At 42.6% G+C, this 25,949-nt stretch overlaps 1 protein-coding gene across 1 annotated transcript in view; it reads right to left on the bottom strand.

Annotated features, from left to right (window-relative positions):
- The window catches only part of clstn2a (calsyntenin 2a), a 318,232-nt gene extending 293,477 nt beyond the window's left edge, over window positions 1-24,755 (bottom strand). Inside the window, exons 1-2 of the mRNA XM_041205440.1 lie at window positions 24,707-24,755; window positions 21,379-21,441 (exon numbers count right to left, since the gene is read on the bottom strand). Coding sequence (XP_041061374.1) covers window positions 21,379-21,441; window positions 24,707-24,755 — 112 coding nt within the window. The remainder of the gene's footprint in view (window positions 1-21,378; window positions 21,442-24,706) is intronic.
- Window positions 24,756-25,949: the final 1,194 nt, after the last annotated feature.

The raw sequence follows: 25,949 nt of genomic DNA, 5'->3' as shown, positions 1-25,949 counted from the left end.
TGAGGACATTGTAGACGCTGTAGCCATAATCTTCTAAAATTCTCTTGATTCAGGAATTGATTGTTCCCCTGGATTGGCAATGTCACTCAATTATGTTAGAAAGGTCGAAGACATTAACAAGGAAATTGTAGCTCTATTAGTCTGTTGTGGAGAAATTACTGGAATTTGTTATTAGGGACAGAGAGTGATTGAGCATTTGAATAAATATAAACTGATCAGGGAGAGCAGCATGGATTTATAACACGAAGTTCATGGCCAGCAAACCTAGATTAAGTTTTTGGAGATGTAAATAACATGGCAGGTAAGATAGGCGTTACATGGACGTTACTTACATGGATTTTGAGAAAGCATTTGACAAGTTTCTACACAAGACATTTAAAAATGATAGTGCATTAAATTAGAAACTTGTTTTAGACATGGGTAGGGAATTGGCTTAGAGGTAGGAAACAGAGTAGTGGCAATGGGTATGTACTCAAACTGGCAGGATGTGACTAGTGATGTCCCCCAGGAATCTGTACTGGGGCCTCAGTTTTTCACTATATACGTAAATAACTAATGAAGGAATAGAGGGCCATATATTTTAAGTCTGTTGATGACACCAAGTTAGTTGGCACAGTAAATTATGTAGATAGGACCAGAAAGATGCAAGGGGGCATTGATAAATTAAGGCAGTGAGCAAAATTGTGACAGATGGAGCTTTATGTGGGTAAATGTCAGGTCATCAACTTTGGACCCAAGAAAAATAGATTTTGTGGTCCAAGTGCAGGAATTGTTTAAGGCAACTGCATAACTACAAAAATAGTTAAAGCTAGTAGAATGTTGGCCTTTATATCAAAGCAATGGATGTTGTTTTAGAGTTAACTAAAGCCCTGCTTAGACTCCATCTGGAGTACTACATTCAATTCTGGGCACTACATCTCAGGAAGGTTATGTTGGACTAGAAGAGGTTGCTACGCAGATTAACCAGAATAAGGGTTAAAATATGAAGGCAGTTTGCAGAGACTAAACTTGCATATCCTTGAATAAGAAGATTGAAAGATGATCTCATTGAATCGTTGAAGGTCAGTAAAGGATTTATTAGGACAGACAGAGAAAAAAACATTTCCTCTAGTGGGAGAGGCTAGAGCATTAAGATTATGTCACAAAACTAGAGCTAGGTCATTGATGCCAGGAAACACTTGCATAAAAGGGCAGTGTAAACCTGAAAGTCTCTTCTCAAAAAAGCTGAGGCTAAATCAGTTGAAAATGTTGAAACTGAGATTGGTAGATTTTTGTTAATTCAGGGTATTGTAAGGGTTATAGAACCTAGACAGCTTAAAATACACATCAGCCATGATCTAAATGAATGGCAGAACAGGCTTGAGGAGTTGAATTAGCCAATGCTCGTTCCTATATAATCAGTCACTGCACAAAAATTCCATTCACAACATACATATCAAGTCAATTGATTGGTTTGATACTATTCAGTATTCAGAAGATAACAATATATCATGGTTTCATCTGGTGTCAACTATCAATAAATCAGTATGTATCACTCAACAGCTGGTATCACCATTACTAAAGTAACAAAGATGGCAAACCACATTTCAATTCCCACTGTTTACATGTCTGTATTCTATCCTTGAATGCTAGATAAAATGCATGAGCTGTCTCCCTGGTGAATCAGCCTAGGAACTTAGTACTGTATTAATCAACAAATATTCACCTCTCTCACAAACCTCTTGTGTGCTATCCTCATCATTCCAGAAGCTTTCCTTTAAATGTCACTTTGCTGTTTATTGCACTGCTCATGCAAGTCCTGATGTGTAACCAGTAAGATGCTGGGAGAAGCCTTTTATCTGCCCTAACATGATGCAACCTCCTCCTTAAAGGAGACAAAGCCCAGTACACTGAGTTACATGATAATAAACACACTGAATTTTTTTTAAGTAACTATAACAATGCATCCACACAAACAGTGCTTCATCAAATAATTACTGGGGAACTGCTTTCCTATTAAAAATGTAAAACTGGAATTTAGAGAACACACCCTTAATCCTGACTTTGTGTCTGTACTAATTGAAAGGTGCTACATTGTCTGGCATCACTTGTCGTATTGTTCAAGTTTTATTTTCAGTTTTACAAAACAACAAAGCCACAAAAAAGGCATTGGTGTACAGAGGCTAATGGAAACCCACACTACATTCAAATTGCAGTGGGATCCGGTAATTGCACAATCATATGGCTTTTATAATTTTCTTTTTCTTCTCGAAGATGCTAATTCATGCTTAAATATGGCAGCTGTACCACAGCCAAAAGGCCATTCTTCATTTGTGAACTTTGGCAACAAATATCAGCATGTTATTAACTGGAAGACAACACCACAAACAAGCCCAATCCTGTTCACTCCTAACGTACACTCAGTCTTGATCTTCTTGCATTGAGTACTTTATAGTATCCTGAACAAAACCAAGTGTTTAAACTTGTATTTTTTATTGCTTGAAATGGCAGCTGTTAACAAGCTGGAATTTCAGAGTGTTTCTCCAAGGAATACATGTCAGTTTCAAACCAGATAAACTGGCTGAAGTGGTTTCCATAAGATGAAAAGTTATGAATGCCCATATAATGGTTGTCCAAAGAATTTATTTATTAAAAGCCGCCAAAGACCATTGAATTGAATCAGATTCTTTGCTATTGTCAAAGATTACCTTCATTCAATATTAACATGGTTGTTTGATGCAACATAATGCTGAGAGATGCAACATCTACAGCTTTTGTTACAGGTTGGTTGGGAAAGTGGTCTCAAGTCACATGGATGCAGATCAACAAATGGTCCCCAGATGAGGGAGGATGTTGTCTTCGATTAGCAGCTATGTCTTTGACTTTGAGAAAGAATGAAGGTTTCGAGTTGGTTGTAGTCCACTTTAGCACCAAGCACTGTTAACAATACTGAAAACAATACTCTCTATTGCTAAAACGTCTGTTGTTCAAAGATTCTCCAGGTAGGCAAAGGTAACACACAGTTCCTCTTCTCCACCGCAAATTGTCTTCATAATCCACAGGACAAATTTCCTCTAAGGTCCCCTCCTGACCTTGCACCTTTCTCCAGTTTCTCTCCTATCTCAGCTCTTGCTCTCAGCTCATCGTATTGATGAGATTAACTTCTTGCTCCATTAGCCCAAATCCTACTAAATTGCTGACATTCAACTTCTTAGCTGATAGTGTAAACTGTTTTCTCTTCTCAGGCACTCCCTTCAAATTTGCCATCATTGTCAGTGTCAGCTGTAGCTTAGTTGGTAGCACACTTCCATCTGAATCACATGGTCCTAGGTTCAAATCCCACTCCAGGCCGTAGCACAATCGTCAAGGCTGAGGGAGTGTAGCACTGTGGCATGTGCCATATTTTGGATAAGAAATTAAATCAAGAACCCATCTGCCTGTTAGGGTGGATGGCACTATTTTGAAGAAGGGCAGGGGTATTATCCTGGTGTCCTAGCGAATATTATCTGTTTGTGGGAATTTGCTGGGCACGAATTAGCTGTGTGTCCTACATTACACCAAAAAAAAGTACTTTGAGATGTCCAGTGGTCGTGAAAAGCACTGTATAAATGCAAGTTTTTCTTTTTTTTTCACCCCTCTCCTCAAATAAAACCTCTTGACCCTTCCATTCTTACAAGCTACCACCCCATCTCTAACCTCCCTTTCCTCTCCAAAATCCTTGGACATGTTATCACCTCAAGTGCCTATCTCCTCAGAGTTTCATGTTTGAATCTCTCCAACACAGCTTTCACCCTCGCCATCACCACAATACTGAAAAGGCTCTCACCAAGTCACAAATCGCATCAGAGTTATCTAAAAGGGAGGTAAACTCTATCTTCTTAACCAGGCTGCAGCCTTTGATGCAGTTGGCTAAGAAATTTTGCTCCATGGCCTGCTCTCCAATATTGTCCAAATGTGTGGGACTGAAAAAGCCTGGTTCCGGTTTTATTTATCCAGTTGCAGTCAAAGTATCACTTGCTTCTTTTCATGCTTCCACACCGTTACCCCTGGTGTCTCTGAGGATGTTTGCTGGCCCTAACTAATTCTCATCTACATCATGCAAAAACACATTAGTTTCCACATATATGCTGACGGCACCCAGCTCTACCTCACTACCATGTGTCTCTGCCCCTCGCTGCCTCTAAATTGTCTGATTGCCTGCCCGACAGCTGGTAACTATACAAATAAATATTTCCTTTCACTAAATATTGGAAAGACAGAATCCATTATTTTTGATCCCCATCATAAACTCTGTTCTCCTGCCACCAACTCCAGCCCTCGCCTTGGCAACTGTATGAGGCTCCACCGGGCTGTTTGCAACCTCAGTATTATAGTTGAGATGAGATGAGCTTCCTATAACATATCTGCACTAAGACCACCATAACAATTTGACTCAGACCTTGCCCCAGCTTATCAGCTGCTGAAATCATCATCCATGTCTTTTGTTACCTCTATACTTGACTATTCCAATACACTTCTGTTTGGCTTCCTTAGTTATAGCCTCATTAAAATCTCTGTTGCCATGTCTTAACTCACACTTGTAACTCCCCCTTGCGTTGGCTGACCTACATTGACTCCTGGTTAAAAATTAACAACCCTTATACTTGTTTTAAAATTCCTCCACGGCCTCGCCCCTCCCTAACTTTGTGATCTACCCCAGTCTTACAGCCCCCAAGGTCACTGTGCTCCACAAATTCTGGCCTCTTGAGCATTCCTGATTTTAATCACTCTACCAGAGGTGACCATGCCTTCAGCTGCCAAGGCCCAATGCTCCGGAAATCCCTCTCTTCCCCCATTAAAGGGGTTTGTAAAATCTATTTGACTAAACTTTTGTCATCTGGCTTAATATTCCCTATAGTGGCTCAGTGCCAAACCAACTATGAAATTCAAACCAAGAATGCAAGCTGACACCTTCTCTATCTGGTTCCTTCCTATACTGGATGCTACATTTACCAACTCAGACACCAGGAGCGTGGCTTCTAAACACCCAGTGAAAAACTGGGAGGTTTACTGACAGCAAAAAGGGGCAGTCTGAGCCTCAGTTTATTTAATCACTCATTTTGCAATTTAATCTAAAGCAATAATTGAAAACTCAAAGCAAAATGAAACATTTCAGAACGAAGTCATTAAAATCCTTCCAAAACGTGAAATGAAGAAGGCAAGACTATTTTCAATATGCTAATTATGAAAAATCAAATACACAGGGACATTTTAAGCTTTGGAGTGACCTTTAAATGTTGAGCCTGGAATCAAGAATTCTGTGCAATGAAGTGAACAGGAAATGGATTGATGGTTTATACTTCTACACTGGGATCAGAATCATGCTTTGATCATACTTGAATGCATCAAAAGTAATATTTTATTTACAACAAGGGCCATAAGGCTGACTGTCACCGATTGTCCTTGTGAAAAGCCTTGATTTCCCCCTCTTCCATATTAGCCAAACAGCAACATATCTAAATCTGTACACTATCTCCCTCAGGGATATACATCATCCAGAATTATTAGCCTTGAGGTTACTGAAATGCCTTTTTGTTAAGAAAAGCACATTTATAATTTATAAGTAACCCAGGCTCATTTATAATTTTCAAAAAAAATAGATGCACCCTCAGAGGATTGGTCAGAATCTCTCTCCTGCAACATTTATTATCAATCTTCAAACCTGCCTGATTAAAAAAGTGTTAAATAAATTCCATTAATTCTAAAAGCTATGATCTCGTCCCAGCTCCTTCATGCTGATATTTCAAAAGTGAGAGCAAATACTGTGAAGAAGTAAAACGAGCTAACAACTCTGGCCATATGATGCACCTATCAGGTAGCATTACAAACCAACCTCGGCACATTTTATATCTAACTACCACTCCCCAAAGGATATCAGCATACTTTTAACCCAAAACAGTCTAAAGTTACCCTCCTCATATTTTCCTCTACTCTCCTGAAATCACTGACTCTCACCAGGTTATGGCTCCACACCAGTATTACTATCCTTGCAATTCCTCATGCCTTTTCTTCATTTTGGCAGGCAGAGTTGCCAGCCTATTTGATCATGGGATGAGGGCCATGAGATAAATCTGACATGATCAGGGCTGGATGGCTCAAGCAAATTTCCCTAATTCATATCACAATTGACTTCCTAGCCAAAATTACTTGATTCAGTACAGATGATACCTACTGTGCTAATGCATATCTTAGCACTACATATTTCTCTTTTAAAGATCAGCAACCATAAAATGACTTTAAAAAATACTGTTTGTTCACAGTAGGTCGCAGTATTGGTGTCAGCTGTAGTGCAATGTTAGCACTATTACCTCTAATCAGAAGGTTGTGGATTCAAGTCCCACTCTAGAAACTAGAGAACAAAATCCAAGCGGATCCTCTGGTGTAGTACTGAGGAAATGCTGCACTGTTGGGATGTTAAAACAAGGTTGCTCTGTCAGGTGGACATAAAAGATCCTATGACTCTATTTCAACAAACAGCTGGGGAGTTCTGCCTTCTGTCATAGCAAATATTCATCCTTTAACATCACTAAAACACATTTCTGCTTGTGGCACCTCGTTGCACACAGATTGGCTGCCATGCTTCGTACAACAGCAACTATATTTTATAAGTACTTCATTAGCTGTGAAGCATTTGGCATGTCCTGAGGTCATGCAAAGGCGCTATAAAAATGCAAGTTCTTCTTTCTGTACTGGGTTTATTTTCAATCGTGATAATAACTTTCAGAATATATTAGTCTCTCAAAAGAGAAATAAATATTTATATCACATTTCAAAGTGCTCCACATCTAATTAATTACCTTTGAAGTACAGGTATGATTATTGGTTGAGCAAACGCTTCACAGTGGGATTTCACAAATGCCATGTAAGGTGAATAGCTAGTAGATTTGTAGGTGTTGGTTGAAGGGCAAAATGTTGCCAAGAATATGGGGAGAAATTCTACTTCTTATTTGAATAGTACCATGAGATCTAAACATCAGAGCAGGCAGATAGAGCCATGGTTTAGTTTGTTGTCCAAAGAATGACACTTCTGACAATACAGCATTCCCTGAGTTTTGCACTGAAGTGTTAACATAGGCAATATGCTCAAGCCTTGCATTGCAGCATGTATTCAACTGTCTGATGTCTGATTCAAGGGGCAAGTGTGCTATCATCTGGAACAAACAAACATCACACTATTCATTTGTAGCTCCAAATAAAAAAAAAGATCAAATTTCAGAGTTTAAAGTCTACTTTCCTATTAAGGTCAAAGAAATCCATTGGTTCAAATCTTTACAGCTAAACAAATTTATAGCTTATGCCTAAAATAGCCTCGGGCTTAAAAAGTGGCGGCCTGACGCCTAGGCAAGCCCGGGGATGGTTCGCCCTTGCCCAAGGGACCGGATTTGCCCCGGTTGGAGTCCCGAAAAGGGCCTGAAGCTGGCCAAAAAGACATATCTGATCACTTTTCTGGGTATTGAACAATTAGGACTAAAAAAAAAGACGGAATTTAATACCCCCACCCCAAAGGCGAGTATAAAGGGGTTGGGGGAGGGGAGGATGTTGGGTCTGATCAGGTGGGAGCGTGGCAAGCCCTGCTGCCTTCCCAGCTCCACCCCCCCACCAAATCAAGCTCTGGGTGGGAAGGGTGGAAGGTGGTCTTCCAGCCCAGAAGCCACTTAAGGGTCTTATACCACCACCACTGATAATCAACAAGCAGTGGACGGGAGCATTCGCCATGCCAAGACACCGTCCAACCAATCCCGTCGGGTTTGCCTGTGGCCTTGGCAAGGAAGTGGCAGCAGGGTGGAGGGGCAACAATCTTATAAACTTTGGATTTGTCACAGGTGCTTTTAGCTTAAATCAAGTTATTTCACGTTTAGAAAGACAATGCCACCACGAGATACAAGACAGGAAAAGTTGTGGATTGGATTAAAGTTCATGCATTCATCTGTAAGGAAATTTGAAAATGCCACAAATTGTAGCAAGGAGAAAGAAATTCACATATACATTTTGTACTCGAGGCTAAAAAATTAAATGCCACAAAGAGAGTTGCTGGTCATCATAATTCATAATTTCAAGGATCGTTTAGTCTGCTAATAATGACTCACCTTATATGCGACCAATACTGATATTTGGGCAATTTAAACCAGCATTGGGTATTATCTACACTGAAAATTCATCAGCTGTAGAGCAATAAACTTTAGTCCTAACCCCACATCTTGTGCTTTAATTTAAAAAAAACCAAGAGCAATACATTTCTTCATGTCAATTAAACTGATCAGCAAGACATGACCTGCAGTTATGTTGGTGCACAAAAAGCATAACAATTAGCGCAATAACCCGACTGCCAAAAAAACTATTTAAAAAAGTGACATTTTTGCAAAAAGAAAATATGCTGAGAACTAATATATCCATTGGAAGGATCAAGCATTCTGATAACTGAGCTTTATAAACCAGTAAGCTCTGGTTGATGCTCATTGAAGTGCTGACAGTTCTAAACTGTTAGGTCCATGCTGAGTGCACTGATCTCTGGAGCGAGAACAAAATCCATCAAGTTGAGAAGGTGCTTCCATAAATACATCCTCCATATCATCTAAAAACAGCAAGACTTGTCTACCATATCTTCTGTTCACTATACCAGTGGTATAAACATGGCCCACCCTATTTTCAGCCAAGCCTACAAAAAATAAATAAAAGGTTTAACCAGACCTTCACATCCCTGCACGTTGACAGCAGAACCTGTGTCAAGAGAAGTGGAGGGGGTGTGGCTGGCAGTGGGTTTTATGCTCACACAGGCACAGAGATGGGAACCAGAAGTCTGAAGAACTGGGAGGACCAAAGGACAGGGAGAAATGAGGAACCACGAGAAGCAGGGCCTGAAAAACTGGGTCCAAAAGAGAAGTTAAAGTCCAGGTCCTGATCTCCTGCAGCCATTCTCCTTGGGACAGCAAAGAGTCAGTAGGTGTCAGCCTCCAGTCTGGACACTGAGCACCATTTATGAAATGACGGCATTCTGCAGGGATCGTTCCCTCCGGGACACCCTGGTCCACTCCTCCATCACCCCCTACACCTCAACACCCTCCCACGGCACCTTCCCATGCAACCGCAGAAGGTGTAACACCTGCCCCTTTACTTTCCCTCTACTCACCGTCCAAGGGCCCAAACACTCCTTTCAAGTGAAGCAGCATTTCACTTGCACTTCCATCAATTTAGTCTACTGCACTCATTGCTCCCAATGCGGTTTCCTCTACATTGGAGAGACCAAACGCAGACTGGGTGACCGCTTTGCAGAACACCTTCAGTCTGTCCGCAAGCAGTACCCAGACCTCCCTGTTGCTTGCCATTTCAACACTCCACCCTGCTCTCACGCCCACATGTCCATCCTTGGCCTGCTGCATTGTTCCAGTGAAGCTCAACACAAACTGGAGAAACAGCACCTCATCTTCCAACTAGGCAGTTTACAGCCTTCCGGACTGAATATTGAGTTCAACAATTTTAGATCATGAACTCTCTCCTCCATTCCCACCCCCTTACCGATTCTCCCCCCCACCACTTCTTTTCCAATAATTTATATAGATTTTTCTTTTCCCACCTATTTCCATTATTTTAAAATGTATTTCCATCCATTGTTTTATCTCTTAGCCTTTTTTGGTTCCTTCACTCCACCCCCACTAGGGCTATCTGTACCTTGCTTGTCCTGCTTTCTACCCTTAATTAGCACGTTCCTTAGATAATATGGCCACCTTCGACACCTCTTTGTCCTTTTGCCTGTGACATCTTTTGGTTATCTCCACCTATCACTGGCCCTTTATCCAGCTCTACTTGTCCCACCCCAACACCCCCCCCCCCCACCCCCCCCCCACCCCCAACAAACCAGCTTATATTTCACCTCTCTTCTATTTTTTTCTATTTTTACTTAGTTCTGCTGAAGGGTCATTCGGACTCGAAATGTTAACTGTGTTCCTCTCCGCAGATGCCAGACCTGCTGAGTTTTTCTAGGTATTTTTGTTTTTGTTTTGGATTTCCAGCATCCACAGTTTTTTGCTTTTATATTGATGAAATGATTTCACTTTCACTTCAACAGTTCTCCTGTTAGCTGCATAAGATGGGTCTCTCCAAGCCGCCGGCTCAATAGCCCTAGGTTCCTTTTCTCCACTGCAAGCCAATTTTCTAAATCACCCTTTCCCTGCCTCTTCCACCCTCACTGCCAACAAAAGCTGTGATGAACTCATAGATTTCCTGCCACTAAGAATGAGACCACCCTTTCAGCTGCTTCTGCCATGTCCTTCCCTTCTCCTACCTGCTGAAGGTTACTCACTTGCCTAGTCTTTAACATGCATCTTTTTCTAGTTTCTCTATTTATCCTTCAGGCCCTCTATTTTTTTAAAAAAATCATTCATGTGATCTGGCCCTTAATGACAAGGCCAGCAAGTCCATCCCTAATGGCCCTTAAGAAGGTAATAATGAGCCAACATCTTGAATGGCTGTAAACTATGTGGGTGAAGTTACTCCCATAGTGCTGTTAGCTAGGGAGTTTCAGGATTTCAAAGTGAAGAAATAGCAATATATTTCCAATGCAGGAAGATGTGGGAACTAGTAGATGGTGATATTCCCTTTAATTTGCTGCCCTTGTCCTTCAAGGTAGAAAGAGGTCAAAGATTTTGGAGGTGTTATTGAAGGAGCCTTGGTAAGTTACTGCACTGCATTTGTAGATGGTTCACATTGCTGCCACTGTGCATTGGTGGTGGAGGGAGTGAATGTTTGTGGATGGGGTGCCAATCAAGCAGATTGATTTGTCCTGGATGGATGGATGGTGTCAAGCTTAAGTGTTGTTGAAGTTGCACTCATCCAGGTAAGTAGACAGTATTCCATCACACTCCTGACTTGTGCCTTGTGGGTGGTAGAAAAGGTATAGGGAGTTAGTAGGGCAGAATACCCAGCTTCTGACCAACTCTTGTAGCCACAGTATTTACATGGCTGGTCCAGTTACATTCCTGGTCAATGATAAACCCCAAGGATCTTGATTGTGGGGATTTCAGCAATGATAATGCCATTTAATATAGGGGGAGATGGCTAGATTCTATCTTGTTGGAGATAGATATTGCCTGGCACTTGTGTGGCACAAATGTTACTTGCCACTTCTCAGCCAAGCCTGAATATTGTCCAAGTTTAGCTGCATGGGGCACATCGTGCTTCAGAATCCGAGAAATTGTAAATCAAGTGAACTTCAGCAAACATCCCCACTTCTGACCTTACATTGGAGGGAAGAACATTGATGAAACAACTGATGATGGCTCGGCCTGGGACACTGCTCTGAGGAAGTCCTACAGTGATGTCTTGGAATTGAGATGATTGACCTCAAACAACCACAACCATCTTCCTTTGGGGAAAGTATGACTCCAATCAGTGGAACGTTTTTCCTGGGTTCCCACTAAATTCAGTTTTGCTCGGGCTCCTTGCTGCCATACTTGGTCAAATACTACCTTGATGTCAAGGACATTCACTCTCACCTCACCTCTGAAATTCAGCTCCTTTGGCCATGTTTGGAACAAGACTATAAATGAGGTCTGGAGCTGTATATTCCTGCCAGAACTCAAACTGAGCTCCTCTGAGCAAAGTGCCGCTTGATAGCACTGTAAATAGCTCCTCCAATCATATTGTTGATGACTGAGAATAGACTTGATAGGCAGGACTGGCCAGATTGGATGCGTCCTACATTTTGTGAACAGGGCATGCCTGGGCAATTTTCCACTTTTGTCAGGTAGATGCCACTGTTGTAGCTGTACTGGAGCAGCTTGACTACAGATGCATTTAGCAATGGTGCACGGGTGTTCAGCACTGCAGCTGGGATATTACTGGGGCCCATAGCCTTTCCCATATCCAAAGAGCCCAGCCATTTCTTAATATCACATGCAGTGAATCAAACTGGCTGAAGATGTTGGGGGCCTCAGGAGGAGGCAGGGATGGATCATCCACTCAGCACTTCTGGCTAAAGATGGTTGCAAGCTTCAGTCTTCTCTTTTGCACTCACATTTTGGGCTCTGCCATTGAGGATGAAGCTATCCATGGTTCCTCATCTTGTTCAATTGCCTTACCTCCTGCTCTATTCCCACCAAACCACTGACCACTTAACTAGCCTTCCTGGCTCTCCAATTGAATATTGCACTAAAGCCATCATCTTCAATCCTTGCCACTAACTCCATCCCTCTTCCCTGGCTACTGTTGGAGGCTGAAACAGATCTTTCACAACCTGTGTAATATTTGACCCTGAGCTGAGCTACTGCCACCTATCCAGGCCGTCATCAAGACTGCCTTCATAACATCATTCGACACTGCCCCTGTCTCAGCTCATTTGCTGCTGAAACCCTCATCCATACCTTTGTTACCTCTAGACTGGACAATGCCAGTGCTCTTCTGGCTGACCTCCCGTCATCTACCCTCCATTAACTTCAGTTCATCAAAAATGCTGCTGCCCAGGTCCTAACTCGGACTAAGTTCCATTCAGCCATCATCCCTATGCTCAATGACCCACATGGGCTCCTGGTCCGTCAAAAATTCTCATCTTTGTTTCATAATCCTTCCAAAGCCTCATTTCTCCCACCTTCTAAGATCGCAGTGCTCCTCCAAATTTGGCCTCTTACATAACCCTGATTTTTATTGTTCCTCCACTGGCAGCCATGCTGTCAGCTGCCTAGGCCCCAAGCTTTGGAATTCCCTCTCTGAACTTCTCTGCCTCTCTTCTTCTCCATTAAAGTGCTCCTTAAAACCTCTCCCTTTAGCCAAGATTTTGTCCTCCTACCCCAATATCTTATATGGTTCAGAGTCAAGTTTTGTTTGCTAACGCTCCTATGAAATGCCTTGGAACAGTTTAGAATGGTAAAAGGTGCTTTATAATTGCAAGTTATTTTTGTTGCTATTGGCATTTGGAAATGCTTTGCTGTCAAATAATAATAATGGTGATTTCCTGCCTCATCATCCCCCAACCACAGTTAGGCTTTTTAATCATTACTCATCAATAAGGAGAGATAGTGGCCCAGTGGTAAAGTCACTGGACCAGTAATTGAGAGGCCTGGCTCTAGGGACTCAGGTTTAAATCCCACAATGGATCCCAGCTGGTGAAATTTAAATATTTTACATTTATTAATGGAATTTTGCAAGTCTCAGTAATGGTTACCATGCTGCAAAAAGCCATCTGGCTCTCTAATGTCCTTTGGGGAAGGAAATCTGCCATCAGTCTGGTTGATGTGTGACTCCAATCCAACAGCAATGTGGTTGACTCTTAACAGACCCCTGAGATGCAAGTCACTCAGTTCAAGGGAAATTAGGGATGAACAACAAATGCTGTTCTTGCCATGGCCAGAGCCACCCATATTCCATTAATTTTTTTTAAAAAGTCACTGCAATGCCACATTAATATATGAACTAGGAACAGGGGTAGACCATTCAGCCCCTCGAGCCTACTCTGACATTCAATAAGATCATGGCTGATCTTCCTGTGTTTCCATTTCCACATTCCCATCTACCCCAATAACTTTTGTTTCCCTTGCCTAAAAACAATCTATCTACCTCTGCCTTAAAAATGTTCAATGACCCCACCTCTACCACCTCCTGAGGCAGAGAGTTCCAAAGTCGCACAATTCAGAGGAAAAAATTCTTCTCATCTCTGTCCTAAAAGGGCGACCCCTAATTTTAAGACAGTGTCCCCTAGTTCTGGACTCACCCACAAGAGGAAACATCCTTTCGACATCCACCTTGTCAAGGCCATTCAGGATCTTGTATACTTCATTCAATACACCCCTCACTCTTCTAAACTCCAGTGGAAACAAGCCCAGTCTGTCCAACCTTTCCTCATAAGACAATCCACCCATTCCAGCCTAGTAAACCTCCTTTGGACCGCCTCCAATGTATTTACATCCTTCCTTTAATAAGGAAACCAAAACTGCAGACAGTATTCAAGGTGCAGTCTCACCAATGCCCTGTATAGCTGAAGCATAACGTCCATACTTTAATGTTCAATCCCTCGCGTGATGAAGAATAGCATTCCATTAGCCTTCTTAATTACTTGTACCTGCATACTAACTTTTTGTGACTCATGTACTGGAACACCAAGATCTCTCTGCACCTCAGAATTATGCAGGCGTTCTCCATTTAAGTAGTACTCTGCTTTTTTTGTTCTTCCTGCCAAAGTGAACAACTTCATTTTCCCACATTAAACTTCATTTGCCAGATCTTTGCCCACTCGCTCAACCTATCTACATCCATCTGCAACCTCATGTCCTCTTTACAGCATACTTTCCTACCTATCTTTGAGTCATCTGCAAATTTAGCTACTATGTCTTCACTCCCTTCATCTAAGTCATTGATGTAAATCGTAAGAAGTTGAGGCCCCAGTACAGACCCCTGTCAGGCTCCACTCGTCACATCCTGCCAATCAGAAAAAGACCCATTTATACATGCTCCCTGCTTTCTGTTTATTCATTCAAGGCCAGGTAAAGCTCAGTGTCTAATCTGACATAGCACATACAGTTATGATTCAAAGGCCCCTTTCATGACAAAAGTCAAGTAATTCTGCTCAGGATAAATAAGATAAATATTGTGGAATTTTACCAATGGCAACAATAAATTCAGAAAACAAGTTAACAAATGGGCACAAGTAACATTATATTAAAATACACACAGAAGAACAAAGCTAAAGCAATAAAAAACATCACATATTTGACTGAATTAAAACTAATCAACAAATTAAATTTAGATTGTTATGGGCTTGACAAATCGTGCAAGCTTGGGTCCACTGTTGGCTCTCAAGCAGGTCGTCAGCTTGGGCCTCATATGAGGATTTAGGCCACAATTACCAACTAACAAAATAAATGTGATCCTACACACATTTCTAAAGGTTGCATCCCAAATTGCTGTGTCAAGAGGACAAAAGGGTTTCTGCTTTGCTAGCAGCTCGAGAAATTGTGACCAAGAGTTCAAGCACAAACATATTTAAACAAAATCCATACAGGCCCTTGCAGTTGTTAGGAACTGATAATTTGTTGAAGGTCTCCATGATGGTCTAAAGAAAAACAACGAGCCATGAATAGACAGAAAACCTTTTGTTCTTTTATCTCAGACAGATTCCAACCTTGGGGGAAATGAGTTCCATTATGTAGAAAACCAACGCTGATCAGTTGCTTAATATGAGACCCATCTGGGCCCTCTTCAAAAGATTTTCCACCTTCAGAGTAATTGACTGGACTTATTGTTGATTTGGCTTTAATGAAACATTTTCAGCAGCTTGGAATCACAGGATAGCTACTTTGAATTTTTTTTTATTTGTTCATGGGATGTGGGCATCACTAGCTAGGCCAGCATTCATTAGACATCCCTAATTATCCTTGCTCAGAGGACATTTAAGATTCAACTACATTGCTTTGTTTTTGGAGTCACATGTAGGCCAGACCAAGTAAGGGTGGCAGATTTCCTTCCTTAAAAGGACATTAGTGAACCAGATGACAATGGTTTCATGGCCATCACCATCATCTATCATAGTGGGATTCAAACCCAGGCCCCCAGAGCATTACCCTGGGTGTCTTTGGAATACCAGTCCAGTGACAATACCACTATGCCACTGCCTCCCCTTGATAAACTGCCTCATTAACAAACCCAAAGCATGTTCCTGTATCAACCCTAAGGTGGTCATCATCATGTTAGTCCATCATAATCTGAAAGATGGAGGGGGTGAAAAAAGTAATGAAGAATTCCTGTAGAGTAACCAAGGCTGGACATTATTATTGAGTTTTAGAATCATAGGGCAGAATTTTGCCCTCGGTTGGTGGGCGGGCCCCACTGGCCCATTTTGAGTGGGCGGGCCAAGTAAGGCCTGCCCAGCGGCCTGCCCAACAGGAAGCGTGCGCTTCCTTTGCGGGGGCTGGAGGGATTCCCCATCTGTCAAAGTGCACTCTTTCGCATATGCACGGGAAAGAGCGCACTGCCCCCTGAGACTAAGTGCTGTCTCAGGGAGATTAGTGACAACTTAAAAATCATGAAAAATAGAAAAATTAAAAAATTATTAACATGTCCCCCTCATGTGACAATGATAATAAATCTCACATACACTTTATTAAAGTTTTAAAAAACGAACGTGAAACCTCATCCCACCAGTGGATGAGGTTTCATGTATTATCAGAAGCCCGCTGGGGCTCCTGGCCTGCCCGCCAGCCTTAAGGTTGGACAGGCAGGTCTTTAATTAACTTAATGACCCTGTCAATGGCCTCAGTTGGCCACTGACAGATCGGCAGGCGGACAGCTGATTTCACTGTCCACCTGCCTTCCTGAAAATTTAAAGGGACCGGGATGACGTTGGGATTCCACCCAAAGTCATTTTCCCTTTGGCAAGCGGGCCCCGCCTCCAGATTGCCGACGGGAAAATTCTGGCCGTGGAGTAATTAGGGCACACAAGGAGGCTATACTAGCTCTTCGTAGAGTAATCCTGTCAGTCTCATTCCCCTGTTCTTTCTCCATAGCCCTGCAAGTTTATTACCTTCCAGTGCCCATCCAATTTCCTACTGAAATTATTGACTGCCTCTGCTTCCACCATCTTCCTCGGCATCATTCCCATCACATAACCTCATCCACAAGGTACATGCTTGAGTGCAATTTGTAATGTCACGCGATAAACTTGTTTATAAAAGAAGAAAGATTTTGCCCATCACTTTTCTTAAAGATAATACGCTAATAGAAGGTGGAAAGACTCAAAAGGTAATTTTTTTTGTACGTGTTGATATTCGTAGCATTGAAATTCTTTAAAAACACCTTACCCTTCCAGGACAGCAATAGTACAATGGAAGCCAAAAATAACTTATGGTCTCTTTAGCTTAAGTACCATCAGAATACCAAACTCAACCATAATCTAATCGAATAGCAGAAGAGGCTCAAGAGGCTGAATGGTCCATATTCCTGTTCCTATGCTCCTGGCAGTATTGTTGTAAAATTAATGAGCCATTAATACTGCTTCAGAATGACTGAAGCCCATATGAAGAGGCAGCTTTTGCTCAGACCCCTGGAGGCAACAACAATCTTTTAAGGAAAAATACAAATATTGCCACCAATGAGATAGGTAATTATTTTGGGTGACAAGTCAGCAATCAGCTCAATTGTGCGCAGCAATGCTGTTTCCCATTTCTATCCCACATGGGTCTTTGCCAGCTATCAGAGTGGACTCAGCAGGCAGAAAATAAACCTGTGAATCCTTTTCCCAAATAACAAGTTTGCACAAACTTCACTACTGCCCCAGTGCTATAGAATTTGCTTCTCAATGTAAATAGGTTGGTTTCTAAACCTTAGGGAATAAAAGGTTCTAATGTGGTATGAGGCAAGATAAAGCATACACTGCCCTGCAGAAAAAGCATATGGTGCCACAATAATTATTTCTCGGCCTGACAGATGAACAAGCAGTACCCAAATAATTCTTGATTTGTGTGAGGAATTAAAGGGAAATCAAGACTGAAGAGCATCTTGAAGCAATGACTTTTTAGTGCAAAGAAAGGTGACTGCGGTCATTTGATATGCCATGGCCCGAGTTTTAGACTCCTACAGGGGATATCTCCGGCAGTGCTACAATTCTATGTCAAAATTTATCCCAACAGGTAATAGCTGCAATGCCTTTTTTCATTAGCTTTTCCTAGATGCTGGGGGCAACTCATTATTGATACGCACAGAGGATGTACCTTTGGAGAATTAGGCAGCTTTTCATTAATGTGCTATGTAATAAAACTAAGCTCTTCAACTGCTTGGAAATTCATCAGCAGCACTGCATGACTCTCATATTGTACCTACATTACCCTTATTTCCTTTTCTGTTGCATTGAAATTTCCTTCTTTCTTGAAGGCAGCAACTCATTTAGAGTATAGATCTATAAGTAGCGACAACATTCAACATTTCACACCCTCTCCCTTCCGGCCATCACCAGTTGTTATCCTTTGTATGCATGAATAAACAGTGAGCAGTGGGCTAGGTATTCCAAGGGTCATCGGACTCAAGCCATTTCAGATCTTCATCCCACATCATTTTCATCAATGAACACTATAAAGTGATTAAAAACCTGATTAAGAACATGAGAAATGGGAGCAGAAATAGGCCATTCGGCCCCTCAAGCCTGCTCCACCATTCAATAAGATCATGGCTGATCTGACTGTGTATCGAATTCCACATTCCCACCTACCTCCAATAACTTTAAGATTCTTGTTAAGCACGGGAATCAATCTACCTCTACCTTAAAAATATTCAATGACCCCATCTCCAATGCCTTCTGAGACAGAGAGATCCAAAGTCATACAATCCGCAGAGAAAACATTTCATACTCAGTTGACTTTTTCCCTCTCTAGCCCAGGGACACGAAGACCAATTCTATTACTGCTACAACACTTGTGGTTAAGATCAGTTAACTCAACGCCCAATGACTAAACCTAGGACATTCTAGGTTCACATGAAGGGGTTGTCTTCTCAGGAACAGTTTAACAGGCTGAGCCTATACTCATTGGAGTTTAGAAGAATGATAAGTGACCTTATTGAAATATATAAGATTCCAAGGGCCCTCGACAGGGAAGATGCTAAAAGGATGTTTCCCCTCATGGGAGAATCTAGAACTAAGGGGCACAGTTTAAAAATAAGGAGTCTCCCATTTAAAACAGGGATGAAGAGGAATTTCTTCTCGGAGGGTCGTTAGTCTTTGGAATCTGGTTCCCCAAAGAGAAGTGGAGGCTGGGTCATTGAATATATTCAAGGCAGAGTTAGACAGATTTTTGATCTATAAGGATCGCAAGGCATATGGTCTGGGGTGGTGGGAGGGGGCGTTTTAACTTAACCAGTTCTAATTTCTCCTTTAAGTCTATAAACAGAAAAGTGTTTGATCTGTTTCCCTCTTTATAAGACGTATTTCTCAACCCCTCGGTTTTGGTGTAATCCAATTTTCTATTAATAACCCCACAACATACTTGATGAAATCAAAGGGTTAGTTTATTTGCACACACTCAAAGGTCAGAAAGGAGGGTCGCAACATCATGCCCTTGCATTCATACAGTAAAAAGGGTAAAGGGAAGAAGGCTTTATAGTACAGAGACCACACAGGAAATAAATATAGTTTCAAGTGAGCTCCAGAGCCCAGAGTCAAAGTCCAATACAGTATTCCTTCACAGAGGTTGGCGGGCTGAAAACCTGCTCCGCCATTCATTGTCATGGTTGATCTGATTGTGGCTTTAATTCCACTTTCCTGCCTGCCCCCATAACCCTTGTGTGAAGGCCTAATACCTCATCTTGTATATTTTTATAAAATATATATAGGTATCCTCATTGCTATTTAGTAAATTTCAAAGCTGAACAAGATGCTTAAAATGGCTTAGAATGAACTGTATCATTCACTTTTCCAGTGGTGCTGACCTCACAAGAAGAGAGATTGAGTCATCTATGCATCGATCTCGTAGGCAATAGTACAGAATTTGCACCAGCAGCAGCAGCAGCAGTTGATGGGGCCAGGTGTTCTACTTGGACAGAGCTCCTTGCCCGTGAATCTGTTAGTCAGATTAAGGGCAGACTGAGCTATTCAGCTTATCAAGGCAATATTAACTTGTTCAACAAGCCAGAGGTCCACACCACATGACCCCCCACCTCTCCATCCAATTTCCAATAAAAGATGTGCATTTGGAATGCAGCCAAGTTTCAAAGATTGCTAAATGTCGCAGCTATTATAAATTGAAACAAAAGTTGCAAGGCCTTTTGTCTCAGCAGACCATCAGTCTCCTTCTGGCCAATCTGGATTATTAAATGCAGATGGCCTTTGTATGGCTCTCTTGGAAGTTGGGTTGTGCAGTCTACAGGTGAGCCATTAGTGGCTCCTCAGTGACAATAAGGTGTGAGTTTTCACACGGCTTCTTTTGTTCAGGGGTCAAAGGCAGACATAGGTTCAGCCATTTTAAGCATCTTGTTCAATTTTAAAATTTACAAAATAGCAATGAGGATAGCTATATATATATAATTATAAAAATATACCGGGCAAGGTCTTAGACCCTCACACAGGGTTATTGGTGGGTGGGAATGGTAGGCAGGAAAGTGGAATTAAAGCCAAAATCAGATCAACCATGATCTTAATGAATGGTGAAGCAGACGAGGGGTGGGGGCAGGGAGCGACTAGCTACTCCTATTTCTTATGATCACTTGTACTATATCAGGTGGTGCACATATCTAGAGCTAGCAGATTTGACACATTCATTCCTAAAATATATATTTTTTAAAATTTACAGACTATTCATTTTATTCCCCATTTATTCTAGAAGATAGTGGTTATGGTCAGGAGATACGGTTCGCTGAAGATAATCCATAGTTTTGAACAGAATAGACTAATTGTTATACAACAGGAAGGAAAAATCATCAGGTGACCTCGGGCCAACACTATTCATTAATGCCAGCTGCGGAAGGGACAGCCACTCACGAATCAGTCCCTATGGCCACAACAGATGATGATTGGAGACATCATCTCCAATATTTAATAAACAAAAGCACTAAAAAAAACAAAAATGTATATATATCTTAATGACCTTATGATTTTTCTCCTGGGTTATTCATTGCAATATCCCAGAAATAAAGATTTACATCCTGGAGATTCCAGGACAATCCAACCCAGGAGGGTTGGAAACCCTAGTGATAATGACATTGCCTCTGTATGTGTTTACATTTAAGTAACCTTTCAAATTATTGGAGCCCTCTGTATATATGCAAATCTGCAATCCCAAACTCAGATTACCAGGCTACTGGAGTGGAGCTGAGCTTGCCACTCAACCCTCATTTTATTCTCTCTACTTTCCTGAAAAGAAGTCCTTGCTGGGGTATCATTGCATCACTGCCGATTACCATCTAGTACTTTGTCCAAGTAGCCATTCTTCAGATGAGAGTTTCGTCAAGCATCAGAAATCCATTTGATTATGGTGGTTTCACAATCAAGACTGATCCTGTCCTTGCTAAGCATCTGCAAAAACCTCAGGAGCTGACGTCAATTGTAGTATCTCAACTGCAAACATAATTGAGATCAGCTAAGGCTACCCAGACCAGCAACAGCAAGGACATTTGCAGTGTGTATAATCAAGTATTATTCATTGTAAAGCTGAACTATTCCGTGGATAAACTAGATAATCCTCAGGAGCCAAGAGAAGTTAAGATTTTAAACATTAGATAAAAGTGAAAACTAAACAAAGAGCACATGTTACTGTCAGTACAAAGGCAGAAAGGTGCAACAGATGAGAAAGAAACCCACATTAAAGGCTGACCTAGAAATGAGGCAATTTGGAGCAATTAGAAGAATTTACAACGTAGAACTGTCAATCTATGGTCATGTTACCACCCACTTACAGCATTCTGGTGCCTCTGGTGTTAAATCTACCTTTGATATTATTACCAGAAACTCATTTTCAGCTGTTAATTAAGCACAACTTAAATTTAGTGCACAATAACTAAAACACCGATTATTAAGGAAATGACTAAAATAAGTCAATCTACATTTCTCAGCATCAAATGCCAGCGTAATAAAATCAGCTGGAGTTCTAACCAATTAGAATCAATGGGCAAACAACCAGAGTTGCAGCTGAAGTTAGGAAAAATTCCTTTTCACTATAAGTTAATAAATAGTAACAATGGGCAGAATCATCCCAGATTTGCACTAAGTGCAGTAGCAGGCGGGTAAAATGGTGTTTTACCCGCCAACTGCAATGGCAGGTTTTCAAGCTGTATCATCCCAAACCTGCCACATTATTTATGCATTCCCGGGAAACACGCCGTTTCCATGACAGGCGGGGTCTCATTCGCCCACCTGCCTTCACCTCGCCACTTCGTCACCCTGGGCACCATACTTAAAGTGCAGCTGCACGCACACATCTCAGTGCTTCCAGCCCATGACTACTGCAGGGAAGATGTCCACGAAAGGCAAGAAGACTGCAGCCCCTAAGTTTAGCGACAGGTCACTGGAATGCCTTTTGGATGCTGTGGAGGTCCGTCGCAATGTCCTCTACCCCCGCTCTGGCTACAGGATGGGCAGCAGAGCGACCAACCAGGCTTGGGAGGAAGTCATCAGCACCAATGCCCTGCAAAATAGGACAGCCACCCAGTGCCACTACAGGATGAATGGTCTCATCCGTTCAGCCAGAGTAACTCACTCTTCTCATCATTCTCAATTCACACACTCACAAACTCATGACACATCCACAGGGATCCCACACCTCAACGGACAATACCACTAACTCTCACACACATCTTCACATGTCCATCAGGCTCATATCCTCATGAGCTCACATCCTCATTCCTGTCCATGGCTCTGCTCACCACACGAACATTCCACACAGTGTCATGTGTCCTGCTCACACACTCTCCATCTGTTCCCATGCAGGAGATACTGGTGCGCAACAGTGGGGAGAGGTCCCAGACCAGGGGCGGAGTGGCCCACTTTAGGCCCCTCACTCACTTTGAGAAGCATGCCATCGTGCTGACGGGTGAGGGCGTGGACCTTGCCTGTGGCAACAGTGAGGTCGGCGGCGAACACCCACCTGAGGATCCTGCACCACATCATCCCTCTCTCAAGGCAACTGTGAGTGCTCTCTCTCCTGCTTCTGATTCTGCTGCCATACACAAATTATCTCTACTTCGATTCACAGGGAGCTCTGCCAAGGGACCGACACCCTTAGCTAGCCAGTCCCTCAGCTCCATCCATGTCCTCACCTGCAGCCAAGAGGTCAACTCCTCCAGTGAAGAGGTGGAAATGAGCAGCCTGGAAGACCCGTCACCACAGAGGGAGCAGCCAGCGCTTAAGTGATTCTGGAGGGAAACGTGCGTGTGTGGGGCAGGGCCTTTCGGAGCCCCATGCAAGCACTTTTACACGCACGCGGATCCTTCACATTTTACACTCATCTCAATGTCCTGAGCATTTTGAATGCTGCCTGCTGGGGTTTGCTTTCAGTTGTCTATCTGAGCTGACCTGCATCTCCACCCACCCACTGATCAGACTCCCACCCAGCACATGATCTCGCCCACCAGATCTCTCATTTCACTTTCAATTTGGACAGCATGGTGTTAATTCACTTTTACTTTTGTTCCTCCTTTAGTCAAAAAGGAAGGAAGGAAGGGGTAAACCAGGGAACTACAGGCCAGTCAGTCTTACCTCAGTGGTGGGGTAACTATTGGAAGCAATTCTGAGGGACAGAATTAATCTACACTTGGAGAGGCAGGGATTAATCAAGGACAGTTAGCATGATTTTGTTAAGGGGAGGTCATGTCTGACCAATCTGATTGAATTTTTCAAAGAGGTGACCAGGCGTGTAGATGAGGGAAATGCATTTGATGTAGTCTACTTGGACTTCAGCAAGGCTTTTGATAAGGTCCCGCACGGGAGACGGATAACGCAGATAAGTGCCCATGGGATCCAAGGCAATTTGGCAAATTGGATCCAGAATTGACTGAGTGGCAGGAAGCAGAAGGCGATGGTCAAGGGGTGTTTTTGTGACTGGATGCCTGTGTCCAAAGGGGTTCCACAGGGATCGGTCCCTTGCTATTTGTGGTATATATAAATGATTTAGAATGTAGGAGGGTTGATCAGTAAGTTCATGGATGACATGAAAATTGGTGGGGTGGTAAATAGTGAGGAGGATAGCCTTAGATTACAGTAGAATATAGATGGGCTGATCAGTGCCAAATGGAATTTAATGTGGATAAGTGTGAGATGATGCACTTGGGCAGGACAAACAAGGCAAAGTAATACATGAAGAACGGTAGGACCCTGGGAAGTATCGAGGGTCAGAGGGACCTTGGTGTGCATGTCCACCGGTCCCTTAAGGTAGTGGGACAGGTAGATAAGGTGGGTAAGAAAGCATATGGGATACTTGCCTTTATTAGCCGAGGCATAGAATGTAAGAGCTGGGAGGTTATGTTCAAACTGTATAAAACGCTGGTTATGCCACAGCTGGGGTATTGCGTGCAGTTCTGGAATCAATATTATAAGAACAATGTGATTGCACTAGAGAGTGTGCAGAGGAGATTTGCCAGGATGTTGCCTGGGCTGGAGAGTTTTAGTTATGAAGAGAGATTGGAGAGACTAGAGTTATTTTCCCTGGAGCAGAGGAGATTGAGGGGGAGCATGACTGAGGTGTATAAAATTATGAGGGGCATAGATAGGGGAGACAGAAAGGAACTTTTCCCCTTGGTGATCAATAACCAGGGGGCATAGATTTAAGGTAAGGGGCAGGAGGTTTAGAGGGGATGTGAGGAAGAATTTTTTCATTCAGAGGGAGGTGGGAATCTGGAACTCACTGCCAGAAAGGGTGGTAGAAGCAGAAACCCTCATAACATTTAAGAAGTATTTGGATGTGCACTTGTGATACTATGGCATACAAGGCTATGGGCCTAGTGCTGGAAAATGGAATTAGAATAGTTAGGTACTTGTTTGACCGGCGCAGACTTGATGGGCCGAAGGGTCTTTTTCTGTGCTGTAGACCTCTATGGCTCTTCACCCTCCCCTAGTCACCCATTTCCTTTTCCCCATTACAGTTGACTCCCTCAGCATCACATGCCACCTCCCCTCCATTACCTACCAGCCCCAACCCTTTTCCATCAAGGACGTCTAGGTGAACATGCATGTTCCCCTTCCTTCCCGAAAATCCCACCCCCATCCACATTCACCTCCCTGACTTCCTACCTCCACGGTCCATGTCTGCCTCCAGGTCCCCACCAGTCACCCTCGCCATCCCTTCTATCGTTACCATTGAACCCTCATCCTTCCACCCGACTGCCTCACTCTACCCTCAGTCATTCTCAACCTTCCTCTATACTGCACCTACGCTCAGTTTGCTCCCCAGGAGAGACACGGACCTATCTGACCCCTCCCATGCACGTTTAGCTGCACATCTCCCCTCTTCTCACCCCTGTCCACCCCACACCCCCCCCACCCCGCCCCACCGAATACTTGTTTCTTCCCCCCTACCCCTGGCGACCCCCCAAGTCCCTCCATTGGCAGGCTGAGCGGAAGATCACGAAATGGTTCCAGCACTTGTGAAATCCATCACATCATATTGTCAGCTCATGCCACCCAACACGCCTTATGCTGGTGGGCACAGAAAATCCTGGACAATGTCTCACATGAAAGGAACTTTCACTTTGGCAAACTCCCTTAATTGGAGTACAGGATAGAGAAGAGTCTCGATTATGAGAAACTATTCTTCCAGAAGAAATTTTATTCCCTATTATCTCAGATTAGCAGAGCCCAAATCATTTTATCCTCAGCAGAAATGTGCTCAGTGACAGATATCATCAATTATTTACTTAATTATCCATTCATTGCCAATGTAGCATCACTGTGAATATCATGACACTAAGCCCTGTTAGACTAAACTGGCACCTCAAACTCCATGTGTCACGGATGATGAACGAATTTCTTGGCATTAATTTCCAAGGAGTGAACTAATATGTAGCTATTCAAGACTCTATCAGGAGTCTTTATATCTAGTGTGGCACTTAGGTGTATACCATGGAGCCTCAGGAGTTATGAATGAATTTTAAATCCATGTTCTTATTCATTTTCATATATCTCAAGCTGTAAATACAGACAGGTCTTGATAATCAGATTTGGAATTGGCCCAATGAGTCAACAGTGTTAAGAACAGCCTTTTCCAAATTTCCAGTCCATAAAATTGAGACAAAGTAAACCAGCAACGAAACAGAAGAACCCACAAGTCCTGACCCACACTACCACGTACCTCATAACACATACCACTGATGTGTCAATTGCCAGTGTGATCTAGCTGATCTATTCTGCTCAGAATGTTCAATGAGATGACAGCCTGCTTTTACAGGGTGTAAGCAATAAACTTGTAATTAAGATTCACATCTTCCAAACTCTGCTCCCCTCCCCTGCACTCATTAGTTCATGTGATTTTAAGGAA

This window comes from Carcharodon carcharias, chromosome 2, assembly GCF_017639515.1.
Source record: "Carcharodon carcharias isolate sCarCar2 chromosome 2, sCarCar2.pri, whole genome shotgun sequence".
In the NCBI taxonomy this organism is placed as follows: Eukaryota; Metazoa; Chordata; class Chondrichthyes; order Lamniformes; family Lamnidae; genus Carcharodon; species Carcharodon carcharias.
Note: the sequence above shows the minus strand (reverse complement) of the source record. Positions and strands in the feature narration are given on the sequence as shown.